This window comes from Nomascus leucogenys, unplaced genomic scaffold, assembly GCF_006542625.1.
Source record: "Nomascus leucogenys isolate Asia unplaced genomic scaffold, Asia_NLE_v1 Super-Scaffold_637, whole genome shotgun sequence".
Lineage (NCBI taxonomy): Eukaryota > Metazoa > Chordata > Mammalia > Primates > Hylobatidae > Nomascus > Nomascus leucogenys.
In genome coordinates, this window is record NW_022097991.1 from 121766 (window position 1) to 139944 (window position 18179).

Consider the following 18179-nt stretch of genomic DNA (forward strand, 5'->3'; position numbering starts at 1 on the left):
TTCAACCTCTCATTCATTCATGTATTTGTTCATTTACCTACATACATTTACGGAGCATTAACCATTTGCCAAGTTCCCTATGCTTTGCGGGTACAAGCACAAAATGACAAGGTCTGACTGGGCGTGGTGGCTCACGCCTGCAATCCCAGCACTTTGGGAGGCCGAGGTGGGCGGATCACTTGAGGTCAGGACTTTTGAGACCCACCTGGCCAACATGGTGAAACCCCATCTCTACTAAAAAGACAAAAATCTTAGCTGGGTGTGGTGGCACACACCTGTAATCCCAGCTCCTCAGGAGGCTGAGGCAGGAGAATCAGCTGAACCCACGAAGTGGAGGTTGCAGTGAGCTGAGATTGTGCCACTGCACTCCAGCCTGGGCGACAGAATGAGACTCCGTTTCAAAAATACAGAAATGTATAAATATATAAATAAATAAAATGACATGGTCGTGGCCGTGTCTCCATGGACCCTAGGATATGATCAGCAGAGAACTACAGGACAGATCATTACCACAGAGAATGATGAATTATTCTAACAAAGGGAGATTCCAGGTAAACAGAAGGCAAGAAGCTCACAAATCATCCAAGACAGAAAATGTTAAATATTGACGGTTGCCTGGCAATGCTATTTCAGGAAAGTGCATTAGGTGGACGTGGTAAATGCCAGGCTTGGCATTCCAGAAAAACAGTGCCATCAGTCCCTGGATGGCATCCCTGGCCTTCCCTGGCCTCTGTGTTCCATCACACCTACCGCTGGGTAAACACCTCATCGTCTTTGAAGCACAGGAATGCACCAGTGGAAAAAACACTCAGACACCTTCCAGGGGAACTGAAGGCCACATATTTTATCCTAATGTAGTCAGAGGCTTCGATGCCTCGGCCAGGACAAGGTCTCCCTAACTGACACCCAGGCCCATCTGTTTCTTGCCAAACAGCTCAACAAACTCTGTTTCTGGAAACTCCGGGAAACTAAATGGCAAGGAAGGTCAAGAAAAGGGTAAGTAAAGCCGGTAGCCGGGTTCAGTATCTCACATCTGTAATCCCAGCTACTCCAGAGGCTGAGGCAGGAGGATCACTTTAGCTCAGGAGCTGGAGGTTGCAGTGAGCTGTGGTCAAGCCGCTGTACTCCAACCTGGGCATCAAAACAAGACCCTGTCTCTTTGAAAAAAAAAAAAGAAAGAAAGAAAGAAAAAAGAGAAGAAAAGCCAGTCCTGCTCTTAAGCATCTTCTGCTGTGGTTTCCTAATGGGGAACAGGGCAGGAAGTGATAAGCAAAGTTTAGTGACAACCTGGAAACTGTGGGTTTTGCCAACGAACCATGTGCAGAGCAAAAAGCTGTGAGAACACACTGCCCATCCCCTCCTAAGCGGGACACAAGGCCAGACCAAACCTCATCACCAGCCCCTCTGGCTTGGATCTTTTCCTCTAAGAGAAGACCTTTCAAAATGCCATCAAGGCCAGGCAGTGGCTCATACCTACAATCCAGCACTTTGGGAGACAGAGGCAGGCGGATTGCTCGAGCTCAGGAGTTTGAAAACATCCTGGGCAACAAAGTGAGACCCTGTCTCTACAAAAATTACAGAAATTAGCTGGGCATGGTGGTGCATGCTTGTAGTCCCGCTGCTTGGGAGGCTGAGGTTGGAGAACACTTGAGCCTGGGAGGCAGAGGTTGCAGTGAGCCAAGATCATGTCGCTGCACTCCAGCTTGGGCAGCAGTGTGAGACCCTGTCTCAAAAAAAAAAAAAAAAAGAAAAAAAGAAAAAAAAAGCCATTTTGTATGTATTTATGTATGACTCTTACTATCACTTGTATAAAAGTAAAGTAAACAGAATCAAGTAACCGTAACTACTTGTATGACATGTATCCACCGTTACAGTGATACAGACGCAGACTCTGGAAAAACACACAAGAAACATGGAGAGAGGGAAGCAAGGTGACTGGTGTTGGGAGGAAGGGCTTGGGCCTTTCACTATGGACTGTGGTTCTCAACTGGGAGAATTCTGTCCCCCAAGGGGACGCTTCACAATGCCTGGAGCCATTTTCCATTGTCACCACTGGGAAGAACAGGAAGAAGTACGACTTAGCATCTGGCAGGGAGAGGCCACAGATGCTGGGAAACATCCTACAATGTGCAGGCCAGGCCCTACAACACAGGGACAAAGGATGACCTGTTGGCGAATGTCAGCAGGCTGAGGTGGCCACGTGTGGAGAAGTCCGGCTGTATGAATACCATCTGGTGCAGCTTTAATTATGTTTCACCATATGCAAATACATTACTTCCTACTTTTTAAAGTAAGACCCACCGGCATGGTGGCTCACACGTGTAATCCCAGCACTTTGGGAGGCCGAGGTGGGTGGACCACTAGAGGCCAGGAGTTTGAGACCAGCCTGGCCAACATGGCTAAACCCCATCTGTACTAAAAATACAAAAAATTGGCTTGGCATGGTGGCGTGTGCCTGTAATCCCAGCTACTCGGACGCTGAGGCAGGAGAATTGCTTGAACCCTGGTGAAACCCGTCTCTACTAAAAATACAAAACTTAGCTGGGCATGGTAGCGGGCGCCTGTAATCCCAGCTACTCGGGAGGCTGAGGCAGGAGAATCGCTTGAACCCAAGAGGTGGAGATTGCAGTGAGCTGAGATCGTGCCACTTCACTCCAGCCTGGCGAGAGAGCATGACTCCTTCTCAAAAAAAAAAGGAGAGTCTAGGCGCGGTGGCTCATGCCTGTAATCCGAGCACATTCGGAGGCCAAGGCAGGTGGATCACTTGAGGTCAGGAGTTCGAGACCAGCCTGGCGAACATGACAAAAACCCATCTCTACTAAAAATATTAAAATTAACAAAGCATGGTGGTGCGTGTTTGTAATCCCAGCTAATCGGGCGGCTGAGGCAGGAGAATTGCTTAAACTGGGAGGTGGAGGTTGCAGTGAGCTGAGATGGCACCACTGCACTTCAGCCTGGGTGACAGAGCGAGACTTGGTTCCAAAAAACAAAAAAAGAGAGCGTTCATCAGTGCACCCCGGTAAAGTCAAGGTATTGGAGTGTAAGAAGAATGCAATGTACAAGGCAGAATGCAAGGGCATTGGAGCTAGAAGTGATCTTAGGGAACACGGAGTTACAGAAGGGCAACGAGATGCCATTTCTTGCTCAACTCTAGGCCACTGGCACCAGTCACCTGGAGGGCTGCTTGAACATAACTCAGTGGGAAAGAACCCCATGAGTGACTGTGGGTGTCTGCTGTGGGCATGAGGAGGGAGGACAGAGCCCAGTATTTGACATGCTTGGAATCTAACCCCTTCATTTTCCATGTGACAAAATCTAGAGCCAGCGAAGTGAGATGACCAGCTTTGGGGTCACACTGTGGGCTGGCAGTAGTATGTGGCACGTGTCCTGACTCTCAGAAGAACATTCCAGTCCTCTAAGCCAGGGGCTGGCCAAGGATGGCTGAGGTCCACATTTGGCCCACACCTGTTTACACAAGGCCCATGAGCTCAGCATTGATTTCATTTTTTTTATTTTTTTTGAGACAGAGTCTTGTTCTGTTGCCCAGGCTTAGAGTACAGTGGCGTGACCTCAGCTCACTGCGATCTCTGCCTCCCGGGTTCAAACGATTCCCGTACCTCAGCCTCCCAAAAAGCTGGATGACCAGCATCCTCCACCACGCCTGGCTAATTTTTTTTGGTGGGGGAGTTGAGGGGCAGGGGGTGGTGGCGGGAAAGGGTCTCACTCTGTTGCCCAGCCAGGAGTGTGTGGCATGATCTTGGCTCACTGCAACTTCTGCCTCCTGGGTTGAAGTGATCCTCCTGCCTCAGCCTCCTGAGTAGCTATGACCACAGGTGCGCACCACCACTTCCAGCTAATTTTTGTACTTCTAGTAGACAGGGTTTCACCATGTTGGCCAGGCTGGTCTCAATCTCCTAGCTTCAAGCAACCCGCCCGTCTCTGCCTCCCAAAGTGCTGAGATTACAGGCATGAGCCCCTGCGCCCAGCCAGATTTCATATTTGTTAAAAGTTAAAAAAAAAAATCAAAAGAATATTACACGACACAAGCAAATTCTATAAAATTCAAATTTTGGTGTCTCTAAATACTTTTTTACAGGAACATAGCCACACCCATCGATTTCCATATTATCTAAGGCTGTTTTTGCACTATGCTGGAAGAGACTGGTATTTGTGACAGAGACTATATGGCCCGGAATTCCGAAAGTATTTACAGAAAAAAGTTTCTTTACTCCTACTTTCTGCCAGTCTCTCTCGAAATTTGATGTGCATACACATCACCTAGAGAACTAGTTACAACTCAGATTCAGTTTCGGTGGATCTGGGCTGAGGCCTGAAATTCTGCACTGTTAACAAGCACCAGGTGATGCCATGGCTGCTGGTCCACGGACCATACTTTAGGCAGTGAGGATCCACTCCAGTGTCTCCACATGTTGACCTGAACCAGAAGCAGCAGCACCTAGGGATATGTTAGAAATGCAAATACTCGGGCCCCACCCAGACCTACTAAAACTGAAAATTTGGGTGGGGCCCAGAAAGCTGAGTTTTATAGTAGCAAGCTGTCAGCCAGCACAGTGGCTCACACCTGTAATCCCAGCACTTTGGGAGGCCAAGGCAGGCGGATCACCTGAGGTCAGGAGTTCGAGACCAGCCTGGCCAACATGGTGAAGCACCATCTCTACTAAAGATATTTTAAAAATTAGCTGAGCATGGTTGTTGCACGCCTGTAATCCCAGCTACTTGGAGGTTGAGGTGGAAGAATCGCTTGAATCCAGGAGGCGGAGACTGCAGTCAGCCAAGATCGTGCCACAGCAATCCAGCCTAGGTGACAGACTGGGACTTCATCTCAATAAATAAATAAATAAATAATAATAAAATATAATAAGCTCTCCAGGTGATTCTGATGCAAGCTTGAATTTGAACACCATCTCTCCTGCAGTTCCAGACCCTGAGAAATGTAAGGCAAAACTAAGAAAATTCAGTGTCAGCATGAACACGCTTTCGCAAATGCTGAAACGGCTGGAGCTTCCTTAGACAGTCCACCTGCAACTCAGCTAAGATGAAGCAGGTGGTAGTTTAACCAAAAAGTTCATATTTGTAAACATGTTTAACTGCTTCACAGAAACTTGCCAGAAAAACATATAATTTGCCAACCTGACCAAGAAGGAATAGTTGTAATGAGCACAACATTACAAAAAGAATGACACAGTTAATAAAAAGAAAGAAAAAACAAACATGGGGCATGATCTGAAGTCATCCTTCACCATTAACTGTTTTTAACTGTGCTTAAAAAGGAATTTCCATAGTCCATCTCTATGTGGTCTCCTGATTTGCGGCCAACTTTGCAAAATGGTAAGTTGCACTATTGTCTAAACTTTTCGAAGCCAGCTAGGCAGGGATAGACCCATTACCATACCCCAGGACGGGTAACAGAACCTTCAGTGTAGCATGGATCATAATAGCAAAAAAAACAGGGAACAACCTGTTTTTGCTAGGAATGGCAGAAAGGGTAATTCCAGCAGGGCACATCCACACATCAGGCAAGCATCCATCATGAATGCAAATGAAACAAGCTGGGAGTGGTAGTGGTGTACCTGGAGTCCCAACTACTTAGGAAGCTAAAGCAGAAGGATTGCTTGGGCCCAGGGGTTCAAGGCTGCAGTGAGCTATGATCGCACCACAGTACTCCAGCCTGGGGGACAGAGCCAGACCCCATTTCAAAACAAAACAAAACCCCCTAAAAAAACTAAAATGAAGTAGATCAGAATGAATGAACCAAGACTATATATTATTAACTACAGAAAAGAGAACACTATGTACAGTATGATTCCATTTAAATCTGTCAAAGTCTTTTTAAATACCTATATGCTTGTCCATTTTCCTCTAAAAGCATATGCAAAACTGTCACTTTGGAAGAGAGGAACTGATGGAAGAGAGGACAATATACTTTTCATTTTATATCTTTCTGTATTTTTTTGTTTGTTTACAATGGATGACAAATATTTGTTCAGCACCTGCTATGCACTGTTCTACATACTGAGGACACAGCAGTCAATAGAAAAGACAAAAATGCCCATCTGGAGCTGACATCCTAGTGGGGAAAAGCAGACAATGAAATAAGTACATTTTATTTTACTTATTTATTTTTTTTACTTTTTTGAGACAGGGTCTTGCTCTGTTGCCCAGACTGGAGTGCCGTGGCTCGATCGCGGCTCACTGCAAACTCTGCCTCCCAGGTTCAAGGGATTCTCATGTCTCAGCCTCCTGAGTAGCTGGGAATATAGGCACGCACCACCATGCCCAGGTAATTTTTTTTTTTTTTTTTTTTTTTTTTTTTTTTAGCAGAGACAGCGTTTCGCCAGGTTGGCCAGGCTGGTCTCGAGCTCCTGGCCTCAAGTGATCTACCCACCTTGGACTCCCAAAGTGCTGGGATTACAGGCATGAGCCACCGCACCCAGCCCAAAATAAGTAAATTTTAGAGTGTGTTTAGACCATGCCATTTGACATGTGGCCCATGAGACACTGACAGTCCATACTTTGTGACCAGTTGGTGACAAAATAAGGAGGCAGCACCATAATGTAGATCAACTATGGCACCAAGCATGCCATTCGACTCAGCTCACACTTTTTGTCTTGCAAGGCTATCTTAATGCAGGAAGCAGGGGGCACTGGTTTACATTCTGGCACAAGCTGCTTATATCACAGTAAATAGATAACGAATGGTTCCTAAACAGGTTGGCTAGAAGCTGCTAAGTGTGAATAAAATAAAGGAGAATGGAGAAGATGGCAAATGTTTAAACCAAGTGTTCAGGGAAGGCCTTGCGGACACAGTGACTTTTTTTTTTTTTTTTTTTTAAGACAAGGTCTTGCTCTGTCACCCAGGTTGGAGACCAGTGGCATGATCTTGGCCCACTCCAACTGTCGCCTCCCAGGTTGAAGCAATTCTCTTGCCTCAGCCTCCCAAGTAGCTGGGACTACAGGCATGTGCCATCACACCCAGCTTATTTTTTTGTATTTTTAGTAGAGACTAGGTTTCACCATGTTGGCCAGGCTGGTCTTGAACTCCTGACCTCAGGTGATCTGCCTGCTTTGGCCTCCCAGAGTGCTGGGATTACAAGCATGAGCCACTGCACCTGGGCGACATAGTGACCTTTTAAAAATATTCAGGTACGCAAACAAAATAAAACATCAAACAATGAGGGCCAGGAAAAATGTGGCTTCACTCACCAGGAAGGGCGTGCAGACCCAGGTGAAGGTGCCCACGGCCGACAGGTAGGCAGACTTCTTCAGCACCTTCAGCTCCTCCTGCCTGATGGCCAGCACCTTGTCCTTGAATGCCAGCTCCCAGGCATAAAGCTTTAGCACTTTGATCCCATTGAGAATTTCGTTCATCAGCTTGATCCGATTGTCTTTGCTCTTCATGTGGGCCACCTTGGAAGAGAAGGGCAGTCAACACAGCTGGGGCGACCCTGGCATCAGCCCATCACTCAACATCACCAGCTATTTTTTTCATAAACTTTATTATATACTTTGACATGTAAATGTTTTTTATATTGATTTTTTTTTTCTTTTCAATAGAGATGGGGTTTCACTATGCTGCCCAGGCTGGTCTCAAACTCCTGTGCGGGGATTACAGGTGTGAGCCACCACGCTGGGCCTCAACATCACCGTCTATTAAAAATGGGCCTCCTGAGGGTGGGAGAGCTGACCCTGTAATCCCTATGAGCCCTACTCTTGAGCCCCAAGACCACACCAAAAGACCCCGCTATCAAGGAAAAGAAACCCCTTCAAATCATGTTAGGTTAGACATTGGAGAAACACACTCAATTTAGAATCCAGGAATAGAGGCAAGAAAAACCCTTCAGGTGTGCAGAAAAGAAGGGATTCAGTCCCTATTCTGCTGACCCAAACACAGGAGACATGGTGGTGGTGTTTTTCTTCTCTGTTTTCTTATTTTTTCTTTTTTTTTTGTGACAGAGTCTCACTCTGTTGCCCAGGCTGGAGTGCAGTAGCATGATCTCGGCTCACTGCAACCTCTGCCTCCTGGGTTAAAGAGATTCTCTTACCTCAGCCTCCTGAGTAGCTGGGACTATAAATGCCTGCCACCATGTCTGGCTAATTTTTCTATTTTTAGTAGAGATGGGGCTTCACCATGTTGGCCAGGCTGGTTTCGAACTCCTGACTTCAAGTGATCCACCGACCTCGGCCTCCCAGAGTGCTGGGATTACAGGCGTGAGCCACCGCACCCAGCCTGTTTTCTTATTTCTTGTCAGCCCAGTTTTCTTTTTTTTGGAAACAGCATCTCACTCTGGCATCCAGGCTGCAGTGCAGTGGCACAATCAGCTCACTGCAGCCTTGAATTCCTGGGCTCAAGCGATCCTCCCACCTCATCCTCCTTAGTAGCTGGAACCACAGGCACATGCCACCACACCCAGCTCATTTTTGTATTTTTTGTAGAAATGGCACCTTGCTATGTTGCTCAGGCTGGTCTTGCACTCCTGGCCACAAGCCATCCTCCTGCCTCCGCCTCCCAAAGAGCTGGGATTACAGACATGAGCCCCTGTGCCTGGCCCATGGTTGTTAAAATAATGAAATGTTTCTGTACTGGCTAGTACTGGTTCCAAATAGTGGATACTTGTGCAGTGCAGTTGTTAAATATTTTTACTACCACCCAGGATTTTGTGTATACCAGCAACTTTTCTAAGCATTTTACATGTATTCAGACACTTAACAATCACAAGAACTCTATCGTTTAGTGCTACAGTCATCCCCGGGTCACAGATGGGAAGAATTTAAGCTACGTGATCTGGAGGCCAGGGACTGAAATGGGTTGAGTCGGGCCACTCAGGGCATCCTACACATCAAGAGACTGAAGGGTGACTCGATCCTAAAGCCCCTGCCTCACCCATCCCACCCAACCCTACCCCGTGAGGCCTCTCCTTCCAATGGGCCCATGTCCTGAAACTCATCTCCCTGTGGTACCAACAGTGCAGCCAAGTGCTCCCATTTGGAATTCCACAGCACACCATAAATATCCATCAACAGAGAGCAGAGAAATAAACCGCACCATCTCCGTTATAGACCAAAAGGCACCAGGTCGGGAGAATGAATTGAAGCTATACGGCACAGCACAGAGAGGTCCCCAAAGCAGGGCGCTAAAAGACAAAAATCATGCTGCCATGTGAACCCATTTAGGTAAAAACAGGTATGGTAATAATATCACACACACACAAAACATATATAATGGCCAGGCATGGTGGCTCATGCCTATAATCCCAACACTTTGGGAGGCCGAGCTGGGTGGATCACCTGAGGTAAGGAGTTCAAGACCAGCCTGGCCAACATGGTGAAGCCTCATCTCTACTAAAAATACAAAAATTAGCTGGGTGTGGTAGCGGGCACCTGTAATCCCAGCTGCGCGGGAGGCTGAGGCAGGAGAACTGCTTGAACCCGGGAGGCAGAGGTTGCAGTGAGCCAAGATCACACCACTGCACTCTAGCCTGGGCAACAAAGTGAGACTCCATCTCAACAAACAAAATAAAACCCACATATATAAAAACAAACCTATACCATTAATCAGGTCTGTATATACATACATAGAAAGTTCTAGAAGGATTTGCTTCTATATATTTGCAGTGGTTGAGAGAGTAGGGAAGGGGGTATCCTCTTTTAATTTATGTACTTTTGTACGATTTAAACTTTTTTTTTTTTTTTTTGAGACAGGATCTCACTCTGTTGCCCAGGCTGGAGTGCAGTGGCACAATCATGGCTCACTACAGCTTCGACCTCCTGGGTTCAGGTGATCCTCATGCTTCAGCCTCCCAAGTAGCTGGGACTACAGGCACGCATCACCACACGCAGCTAACTTTTCCATTTTTGGTAGAGACAGGGTTTCACCATGTTTCCCAGGCTGGTCTTGAACTCCTAAGCTCAGGTGATCCACCCAGCTTGGCCTCCCAAAATGCCGAAATTACAGGGGTGAGCCCAGCTTGATTTGAACTTTTTTATAATAAGAAACCTCACTCTATTATTTGGGTATTTAAACTTTTTAAAATACAAAATATCTCCAAAAATAAAAAGCTGAAAGCTGGGTATGGTGGCTCACACCTGTAATCCCAACACTTTGAGGGGCTGAGGCAACAGGAGTTTGAGACCAGCCTGGGCAACACAGCAAGGCCCCATTTTAGAAATTAATTATTTTAATTTAAATAAAGAGATTAACACCATGTCTGGTATAAGGTAAGAGCTAAAAAGAGGGAAAAAAGTAGGGGGTAATTTGTACTCAACTCTTGAAAGCTGAGTCACACATACACATAATAAACAAGACAGTGGGAAACAAAGACTCTCTCGGAGGCTCACAGACCTTCTGATTCCAGTCACTGGCCTACAAGATCTAACCATGTGTCAGGAGCTCTCAATCTTGGCTGCCCAATACAATGGCCTGGGAAGCTTTAAAACATCTTGATGGCCAGACCCCACCCACAATAAGTGAATCAGAATCCCAGATATGCGGCTGGGGCATCAGCATTTGTTAAGGCTCCCCAGGTGACTCCAATTGGCAGGCAAGGCTGAGAACCCCAGGGACAGAGCAGAAGGAACTGGACTAAAATCCGCATGGAGAGGGCCCGGCTTGGGGGCCCACGGAGACACATGCGTTACCTGATACATCTTGGTCTTCATTGCCATCACAGCATTGACGGGCACCATGATGACCATCACCGCCACTCCAGCGAAGACAGAAGGGCCCAGGTTCTAAGGAAGGAAAGGAGACTCTTCATCACTCACCGGACAGGAGAAAACAGGGCCCCTAACAGCTTCCCCGGCTGATCCATCCCACGTGGATGCTGCTGACCAAGTTCAGGTCAAGGTGTGTTACTTTTACCCCACGATAGGGTGTTAAGAGCCTGTGGTTTCATTCCTAAGCATCTCTCCGGGTCCTCCCAATCCCTTGAAGAATAAGCAAGTCCATGCTCCTTTCTCCCAAGCCCTTGGGGCCACATGAGTTTTGCAAATTACAACTTTAGGATTCTAATTTTTTTTTATTTTTTTAGGAGATGAGGTCTCGCTATGTTGCCCGGGCTGCAGTAGAGTGGCTATTTGCATCAGTGATCCTCCTACTTCAGCCTCCAAAGTAGCTGGGACTACAGGTAAGCATTAGGTCTTGCTACATTGCCCAGGCTGGTCTCCAACTCCTGGGCTCCAGCGATCCTCCCAATTCAGCCTCCCAAGTAGCTGTGACTAGTCACACCACCATGCCCAGCTAATTTTTTTGGTTTTTTGTAAGGTCAAGGTCTCACTATGTTACTCAAACTGGTCTCGATCTCCTGGGCTCAAGTGATCCTCCCAACTCAGCCTCCCAAGTAGCTGTGACTACAGTCACACCACCATGCCCAGCTATTTTTTTGATTTTTTTGTACAGACAAGGTCTCACTATGTTGCCCAAGCTGGTCTCAAACTCATGGGCTCAAGCGATCTTCCCACCTCTGCCTCCCAAGTAGCTGGGATTACAGGTGCGAGCCATCACACCCAGCTTAGATTTTTAGAAAGGTAATAAGGTAGTAAGTAGAAAAGTGTGAATATGACCACCTGACTGCTTATCCTACTTGAAGGCTGCTTACAAGTTTAGCCCTTGGCTACTGTCTGCATACTTACAGGGTTTCCACCATTAACAGAATTGGTAAGAGTGGCTCAGTGTGCCTCAACTGTTTGTACAAACAATATGGTTTATGCTGAACACCACTTTCCCTCTGGGAGTCTAGACTTTTGGTATATGCCAAGCAAAGTGTGCTTATGTGACCTGCCCCTAATGCAAACCCGGGCACTGAGCTCCTACCAAGCTTCCCTGATTGGCAACATTTCACACACATCATCATCATGGTTGCCAGAGAATTAGTGCACCTGCGTGACTCTGCTGGGGACTCCTGGAAGCCTGTACCTGGCTTCCCTTGAACACTGCCCCATGTGTGCCTTAATTCTTTGCTAATTTTGCTGTATTAACTTATAGCCTTGTGGCCAGGTGCAGTGACTCACACCTGTAATCCCATCACTTTGGGAGGCCAAAGTGGGAAGACAGCTTGAGGGTAGAAGTTCAAGACCAGCCTGGGCAACACAGCGAGACCCCCCCCCCACCCCATTTCTACAAAAAAATAACTTGGCCAGGGATAGAGGCATGCACCTGTAATCCCCAGCTAGATGAGATGACGAAGTGGGAAGATTGCTGAGGCCAGGAATTTAAGTCTGCAGTGAGCTATGATCGCACCACTGCACTCCAGCCTGGGCAATAGAGCAAGACTCTGTCCCTTAAAAAAAAAAAAAAAAAGAACAAAAACACAAGACAGCCCCCACAACAAAGAACTCTCTGGCCCCAAGTATCAACAGTGCTGAGCTCAAGCAACTACCATCTAAAACAAAATGTGATGTTAGACAATTTTCTTAATGTTTCATAAACCAATCCTGAAGGCAGTTCTAAAACAAATGTTCCAAAAATATTTTTCCCATAGTAGCACTTTTGCGAAAGTGGACTCCCCAAGACACCTGCTTGAAAAGACAATTTATTTAGATTTTTCTTTTTCTTCTAGAGATAGGGTCTTGCCTTGTCACCCAGGTAGGGGTGCAGTGGTGTGATTCTAGCTCACTGCAGCCTCTGAACTCCTAGGCTCAAGCAATCCTCCTGCCTCAGCCTCCAGGGTAGCTGGGACCACAGTAGGTACCACCACACCCAGCTGAGTTTTTTTTTTTTTTTTTTTTGTAGAGACAGGGTCTCACTATGTTGCCCAGGCTGGTCTCAAACTCCTGGCTTCAAGCAATCCTTCCACCTCAGCCTCCCAAAGTGCTAGGATTACAGGCTCATGCCACCTACATCTGCGCCCAGCCTATTAGATAATTAAATTCTGGCGTTTTTTTCTGAGTTCTATTGTTAGAAACACTTCACTCACCTTCTACTCTACAAATGTACACAAAAAGCAAACTACAGCCAAATAAACCAGTAATTTTTTTCTTCTTCCTTTTTGTTTTAAGACAGAGTCTCGCTCTGTTGCCCACGCTGGTGTGCAGTGGCGCAAACTCAGTTCAATGCAACCTCCGCCTCCTAGATTCAGGCCATTCTCCTGCCTCAGCCACCCAAGTAGTTGAGATTATACGCATATACCACCATGCCTGGCTAATGTTTATATCTTTAGTAGAGACAAGGTTTTTGCCATGTTGGCCAGGCTGATCTCCTGGCCTCAGATGATCCACCTGCCTCAGCCTCCCAAAGTGTTTTCAGATCATCACAGGCATGAGCCATTTCGTCCAGACCTTCTCTTTCAATAACAAATAATGTGAGCTGTGCCCATTATGTACGAAGCCCTGCTGGGGTTGTACCCACGGAAGACACAAAAGTCAGCTGCTGTATGTCTGCAAGTAGCTAACATGTTACCCATCAAAGAGGAGGCAGTACATTGAGCATGCAAAAAAAAAAAAACTATTTCAGAAAGTGGGCTGGGCGCTGTGGCTCACGCCTGTAATTCCAACACTTTGGGAGACCACGGAGAGTAGATCACCTGAAGCCAGGAGTTCAAGATCAGCCTAGCCAACATGGTCAAACACCGTCTCTACTAAAAATACAAAAAAAAAAAAAAAAAAAAATTAGTGGGCGTGGTGGCGTAAGCCTGTAGTCCCAGTTACTCGGGAGACTGAGGCAGGAGAATTGCTTGAACCTGGGCGGCAGACGTTGCAGCGAGCCGAGATGGCACACCGCACTCCAGCCTGGGCAACAGAGTGCGACTCCATGTCAAAACAAAAACAAAACAAAAAAAAACTATTTCAGAAAGTATTATTAGATGAGTTCCTATACTAAAGTTATTGGGATTCAAAATTCAACAGAAGAAGAAGTCCATCTAATTGAGAGGGGACGGGAAATCAATGGAAGTAGTGTTTGTTACAGCCTTGGGGGATGAGCAGGCTTTCATCAATTAGGACGAAGGAAGGAAAGGCACCTGGCAAAGATCCAGAGGTAGCAAAGCACAAGGCATGTGTTGTGCTATGAGCCTCTTTGCTTATCATCATTTTATTTTGGGAACTCTCCCTCTCCACATGGAAGGGCTGTCAATCACATGCCTTCTGCCATGGGAGAGGACATGTGACCCAGGCTGGCCAATCAGAGAACTCTGCCTCCTGGGCCATAGTGATTGGTTTGGGGTGTGAATAGGACCAAGCCAGGCCAATCAGATTGCTCTCTGAGACTGACTCTGGCTGTGCAGAGAAATTATGCCTTGTCTTTTCTCTGGCACCTTTATCTGTCAGGATGCTATCAGCCCAAAGCTACGGAGCCATGTGGGGAAGAACCACTGAGAATGATGACAACTCAGAGAACAGGGCTAGGAAATGATGAAAGAGTGAGTGAAACTGAGTACTGACAACACTGCCTGATCTCCTGGATCAATCCACGCCTCCAGCTAGTCCCCAGATTTCTGAGATACAGGCAGTCCCAAAGTTCCCTTTACTTACTTAGGCTACTTTTGTTTTTGTTTTTTTTCTTTTTGAGACGGAGTTTCGCTCTGGGTTGCCCAGGCTTGGAGTGCAATGGCCCGATCTTGGCTCACCACAACCTCTGCCTCCCAGGTTCAAGCAAATTTCCTGCCTCAGCCTCCCGAGTAGCTGGGATTACACGCAAGCACCACCATGCCCAGCTCATTTTGTATTTTTAGTAGAGATGGGGTTTCTCCACATTGAGGCTGGTCTTGAACTCCTGACCTCAGGTGATCCACCTGCCTTGGCCTCCCAAAGTGCTGGGATTACAGGCGTGAGCCACCACACCCAGACACTTAGGCTACTTTAAGATAGATTTATATCCTTTGCAACTGAGAGAATCTTGACCACTATAATTAGGGACTAGTGAATAAGTGAGTCTGGTTAGTGTTTAGGAGGATTCAAGGGGAGAAATATGATGTGTCCGTTGTAGGGTAGTTAATTACTGACACTGTCAAGGAAAGAGAAAATGAAAACGCCATGCCACCAAGGAGAATATCAACCTGACAATTCAGGAAAGGAACAAAATACCGAGGAACTGGTTAACAGGCTGGAAAATAAAATATGAACGACAGCCGGAACTGCCAGGGAGCTATACATGCCATTACCATCAACACCCACTCCCTCAGCCCACTGCCCACACATAGAAGTTCCTCCCTGCATGCAAAGGGAAACGGCGTCAAACACACACCAGCCACAGGAGGTAGAGAGCAAGGATGACTTGCAGGGGGGCTGACCAGATCATGTTAATGTACGTGGCCAAGTCCATGAACCTCTGAGCGTCCACAGACATGAGGTTGACGATCTCCCCGACCGTGGAGGATTTTCTGGCTGAATTGGTGATCACCAGGGCCTGCGGGACAAAGGAGAGGGAAGGTGGGTGAGTGTGGCAGGTGAAGAGGCCTGACTCTCCCTCCAGACCCACGGAGAGGAAAGAGACTCTCAGGGGCAGATATGCCGCAGATCTCTGCTCCTCCCCTCCCGACCTATCTGTCTGTCCGGGACGCCTGTGTCATCTCAAAGCCCACATTCTTATCCATGGTGCTCACTGCCTCGCAACCTTGAACTCATCAATTGGCAAGGGACCCTAGGTGTCCTCGAAACCAGGGCTTCGCATGCTTTAATGTGCACACATGCGGCCGGGTTTTTTGGGGAGAGTGGTTCGGTGGGAGTTGTTTTGGATTCTGCAGGTCTGGGGTGTGGCCTGGGATTCTGCATTTCTTTGCTTCCAGGCTGTGCCAATGCTGCTGGTCTCAGATCCCACTGAAGGACCAAGGGTCTGGGCCAGGGTCTCTAAGCCTTGGCATTCTTGACATCTGGGGCCGGATAATTCTTTGGGGGCTGTCTTGTGCACTGTAGGATGTTTAGCAGCATCCCTGGCCTCGACCCACTACATGCCCTCACCCCCAGTTGGGACAACCAAAAATGCCCCCAGATATTGCCAAACATGCCCTGGTGGGGGCAAATCTCCTTAGCCCTCAAACACGGTTGCACACTATCCTCTGGTGAGTTTTAAAAACACTAAGACATTAGCAGGCGTGGTGGCGCATGCCTCTGGTCCCAGCTACGTGGGGGGCTCAGGTGGCAGGATCGTTTGAGCCCGGGAGGTGGAGGCTGCAGTGAGCCAAGATCGTGCCACTGCACTCCAGCCTGGGTGACAGAGCGAGAACCTATTGCAAAAAATAAAAATAAATAAAAAATAAAAACGATGACACCTGGGTGCAACCTCAGCAAGCTCAATTTCACTGGTCTGGCGCAACCTAGGTGTCAGGAAGTTTTTTTGTTTTTTGAGACAGGGTCTCATCCTGTCACACAGGCCAGAATGCAAGGATGCTATCAGGACTCACTGCAGCCTCCAACTCCAGTGCTCAAGTGATTCTTTTAACTCAACCTCCTGAGTAGATGGGACTACAGGTGCACACCACCATACCAGGCTAATTTTTCTTTTATTTTCTGCACAGCCAGGGTCTTGCTATATTCACCAGGCTGGTATTGAAAGTCCGGCCTCAAGTGATTCCCCCACCTTGGTCTCCCAAACTGCTGGGATTACAGGCAGGAGCTACAGTGCCTGGCCTGCATCAGTTTAAGTTCCCCAGGTGAGTCGAATTCACAGACAGGCCTGAGAATCACTCCTCTAGTCCATCAAGTACCTGAAAGACTATCTCTTCCTAACCTAGGAGCCAAGCAGTTTCCTTGACCTCAAGACAAAAAAAAAAAAATAATGTATAGGGATCAAGAAGGTAATTTGGTTCCTTTGAAATTGGATATACACAAATGCCTGCTACATACTCTTATCATGCAAGGAATGTGCCACCTGCTCAGTTCAAATTAAGAGTGACAACAGGCTGGGCGTGGTGGCTCATGCCTGAAATCCCAGCACTTTGGGAAGCTGAGGCAGGCGGATCACCTGAGGTCAGCAGTTCAAGATCAGCCTGGCCAACACGGCGAAACCGTGTCTCTACTAAAAATACAAAAATTAGCCGGTCGTGGTGGCAGGCGACTGTAGTCCCAGCTACTCAGGAGGCTGAGGCAGAAGAATCGCTTGAACTCAGGAGGCGGAAGTTGCAGTGAGCCAAGATCATGCCACTGCACTCCAGTCTAGGGTAGAGTGAGACTTGGCCTCAAAAAAACGAAAAAAAAAAAATAAGTGACAACAAGCTGAAACACAGAATGTTAACAGCAGAATGAGGATACAGGCCGGGCGCGGTGGCTCACGCTTGTAATCCCAGCACTTTGGGAGGCCGAGGCGGGCGGATCACGAGGTCAGGAGATCGAGACCATGGTGAAACCCCATCTCTACTAAAAATACAAAAAATTAGCCGGGCGTGGTGGCGGGCACCTGTAGTCCCAGCTACTCGGAGAGGCTGAGGCAGGAGAATGGCGTGAACCCGGGATGCGGAGCTTGCAGTGAGCCGAGATTGCGCCACTGCACTCCAGCCTGGGCGACAGAGCAAGACTCCGTCTCAAAAAAAAAAAAAAAGAATGAGGATCCAAACTTGGATTTCCCCACATCAAGGGCCACCGATCCAGCTAAGAAACTCAATTACCCACAGCTGATACATAACGACATCTACACGTCAACCCTTGAAATCCGCTTTCCTAATGTACAATGCCTGATGTGCACTGTCCCGGCCACCTAAGGTCACGGAAGCTACCATCATCCTACTGCTCCAGAAGCTGGGCTGGAAATCCCCACGCTGGCCCCAGAGTAACCCAGGGCTGCAGGCGGGGATGTGGAAGTCGGGCCACATGCCAATGGCACAGCGCCCCCTACCTTCCGATAGACAGCCCCAATGACAGCGGTCTTGATCCTCATGCCACTGACGAAGCAGATGTGGAAGTACTGGTGCAGCACGAGGGTCTGCAGGCAGGCAGTGATGAACAGCAGCACGGTGTGGAAGTAGCCCTGCCAGTCTGGGGCCTTCGTGTCATTCACAAACTTGATGAGCAACCTGCAAAGGAGCAAAGAGAGGGCCTGGAATGCCTTGTGACACATGGGAGCAGGGAAAAGAGCTTCAGTGTTGGCACTGCAACTTTCTCCTGAGCCAGACGAGCTAGACACTATCACTTCAATTTCATAGATGGAAAAACAAGTCCACAGTGGTGATCTGGCTGTGCAGGTGGCCCAAACTGCTCATAAAAGAGGCCTCTGCCTTGGGGTTGTGCACTAATTG

At 47.7% G+C, this 18179-nt stretch overlaps 1 protein-coding gene across 1 annotated transcript in view; it reads right to left on the reverse strand.

Annotated features, from left to right (window-relative positions):
• Positions 1-18179, reverse strand: part of LOC115834422 (multidrug resistance-associated protein 1-like) — a 68107-nt gene that overhangs the window by 36461 nt on the left and 13467 nt on the right. The window contains 4 exon segments of the mRNA XM_030809185.1: positions 7225-7428; positions 10657-10749; positions 15197-15358; positions 17780-17957. Of these exon segments, the coding sequence (XP_030665045.1) occupies positions 7225-7428; positions 10657-10749; positions 15197-15358; positions 17780-17957 (637 nt within the window).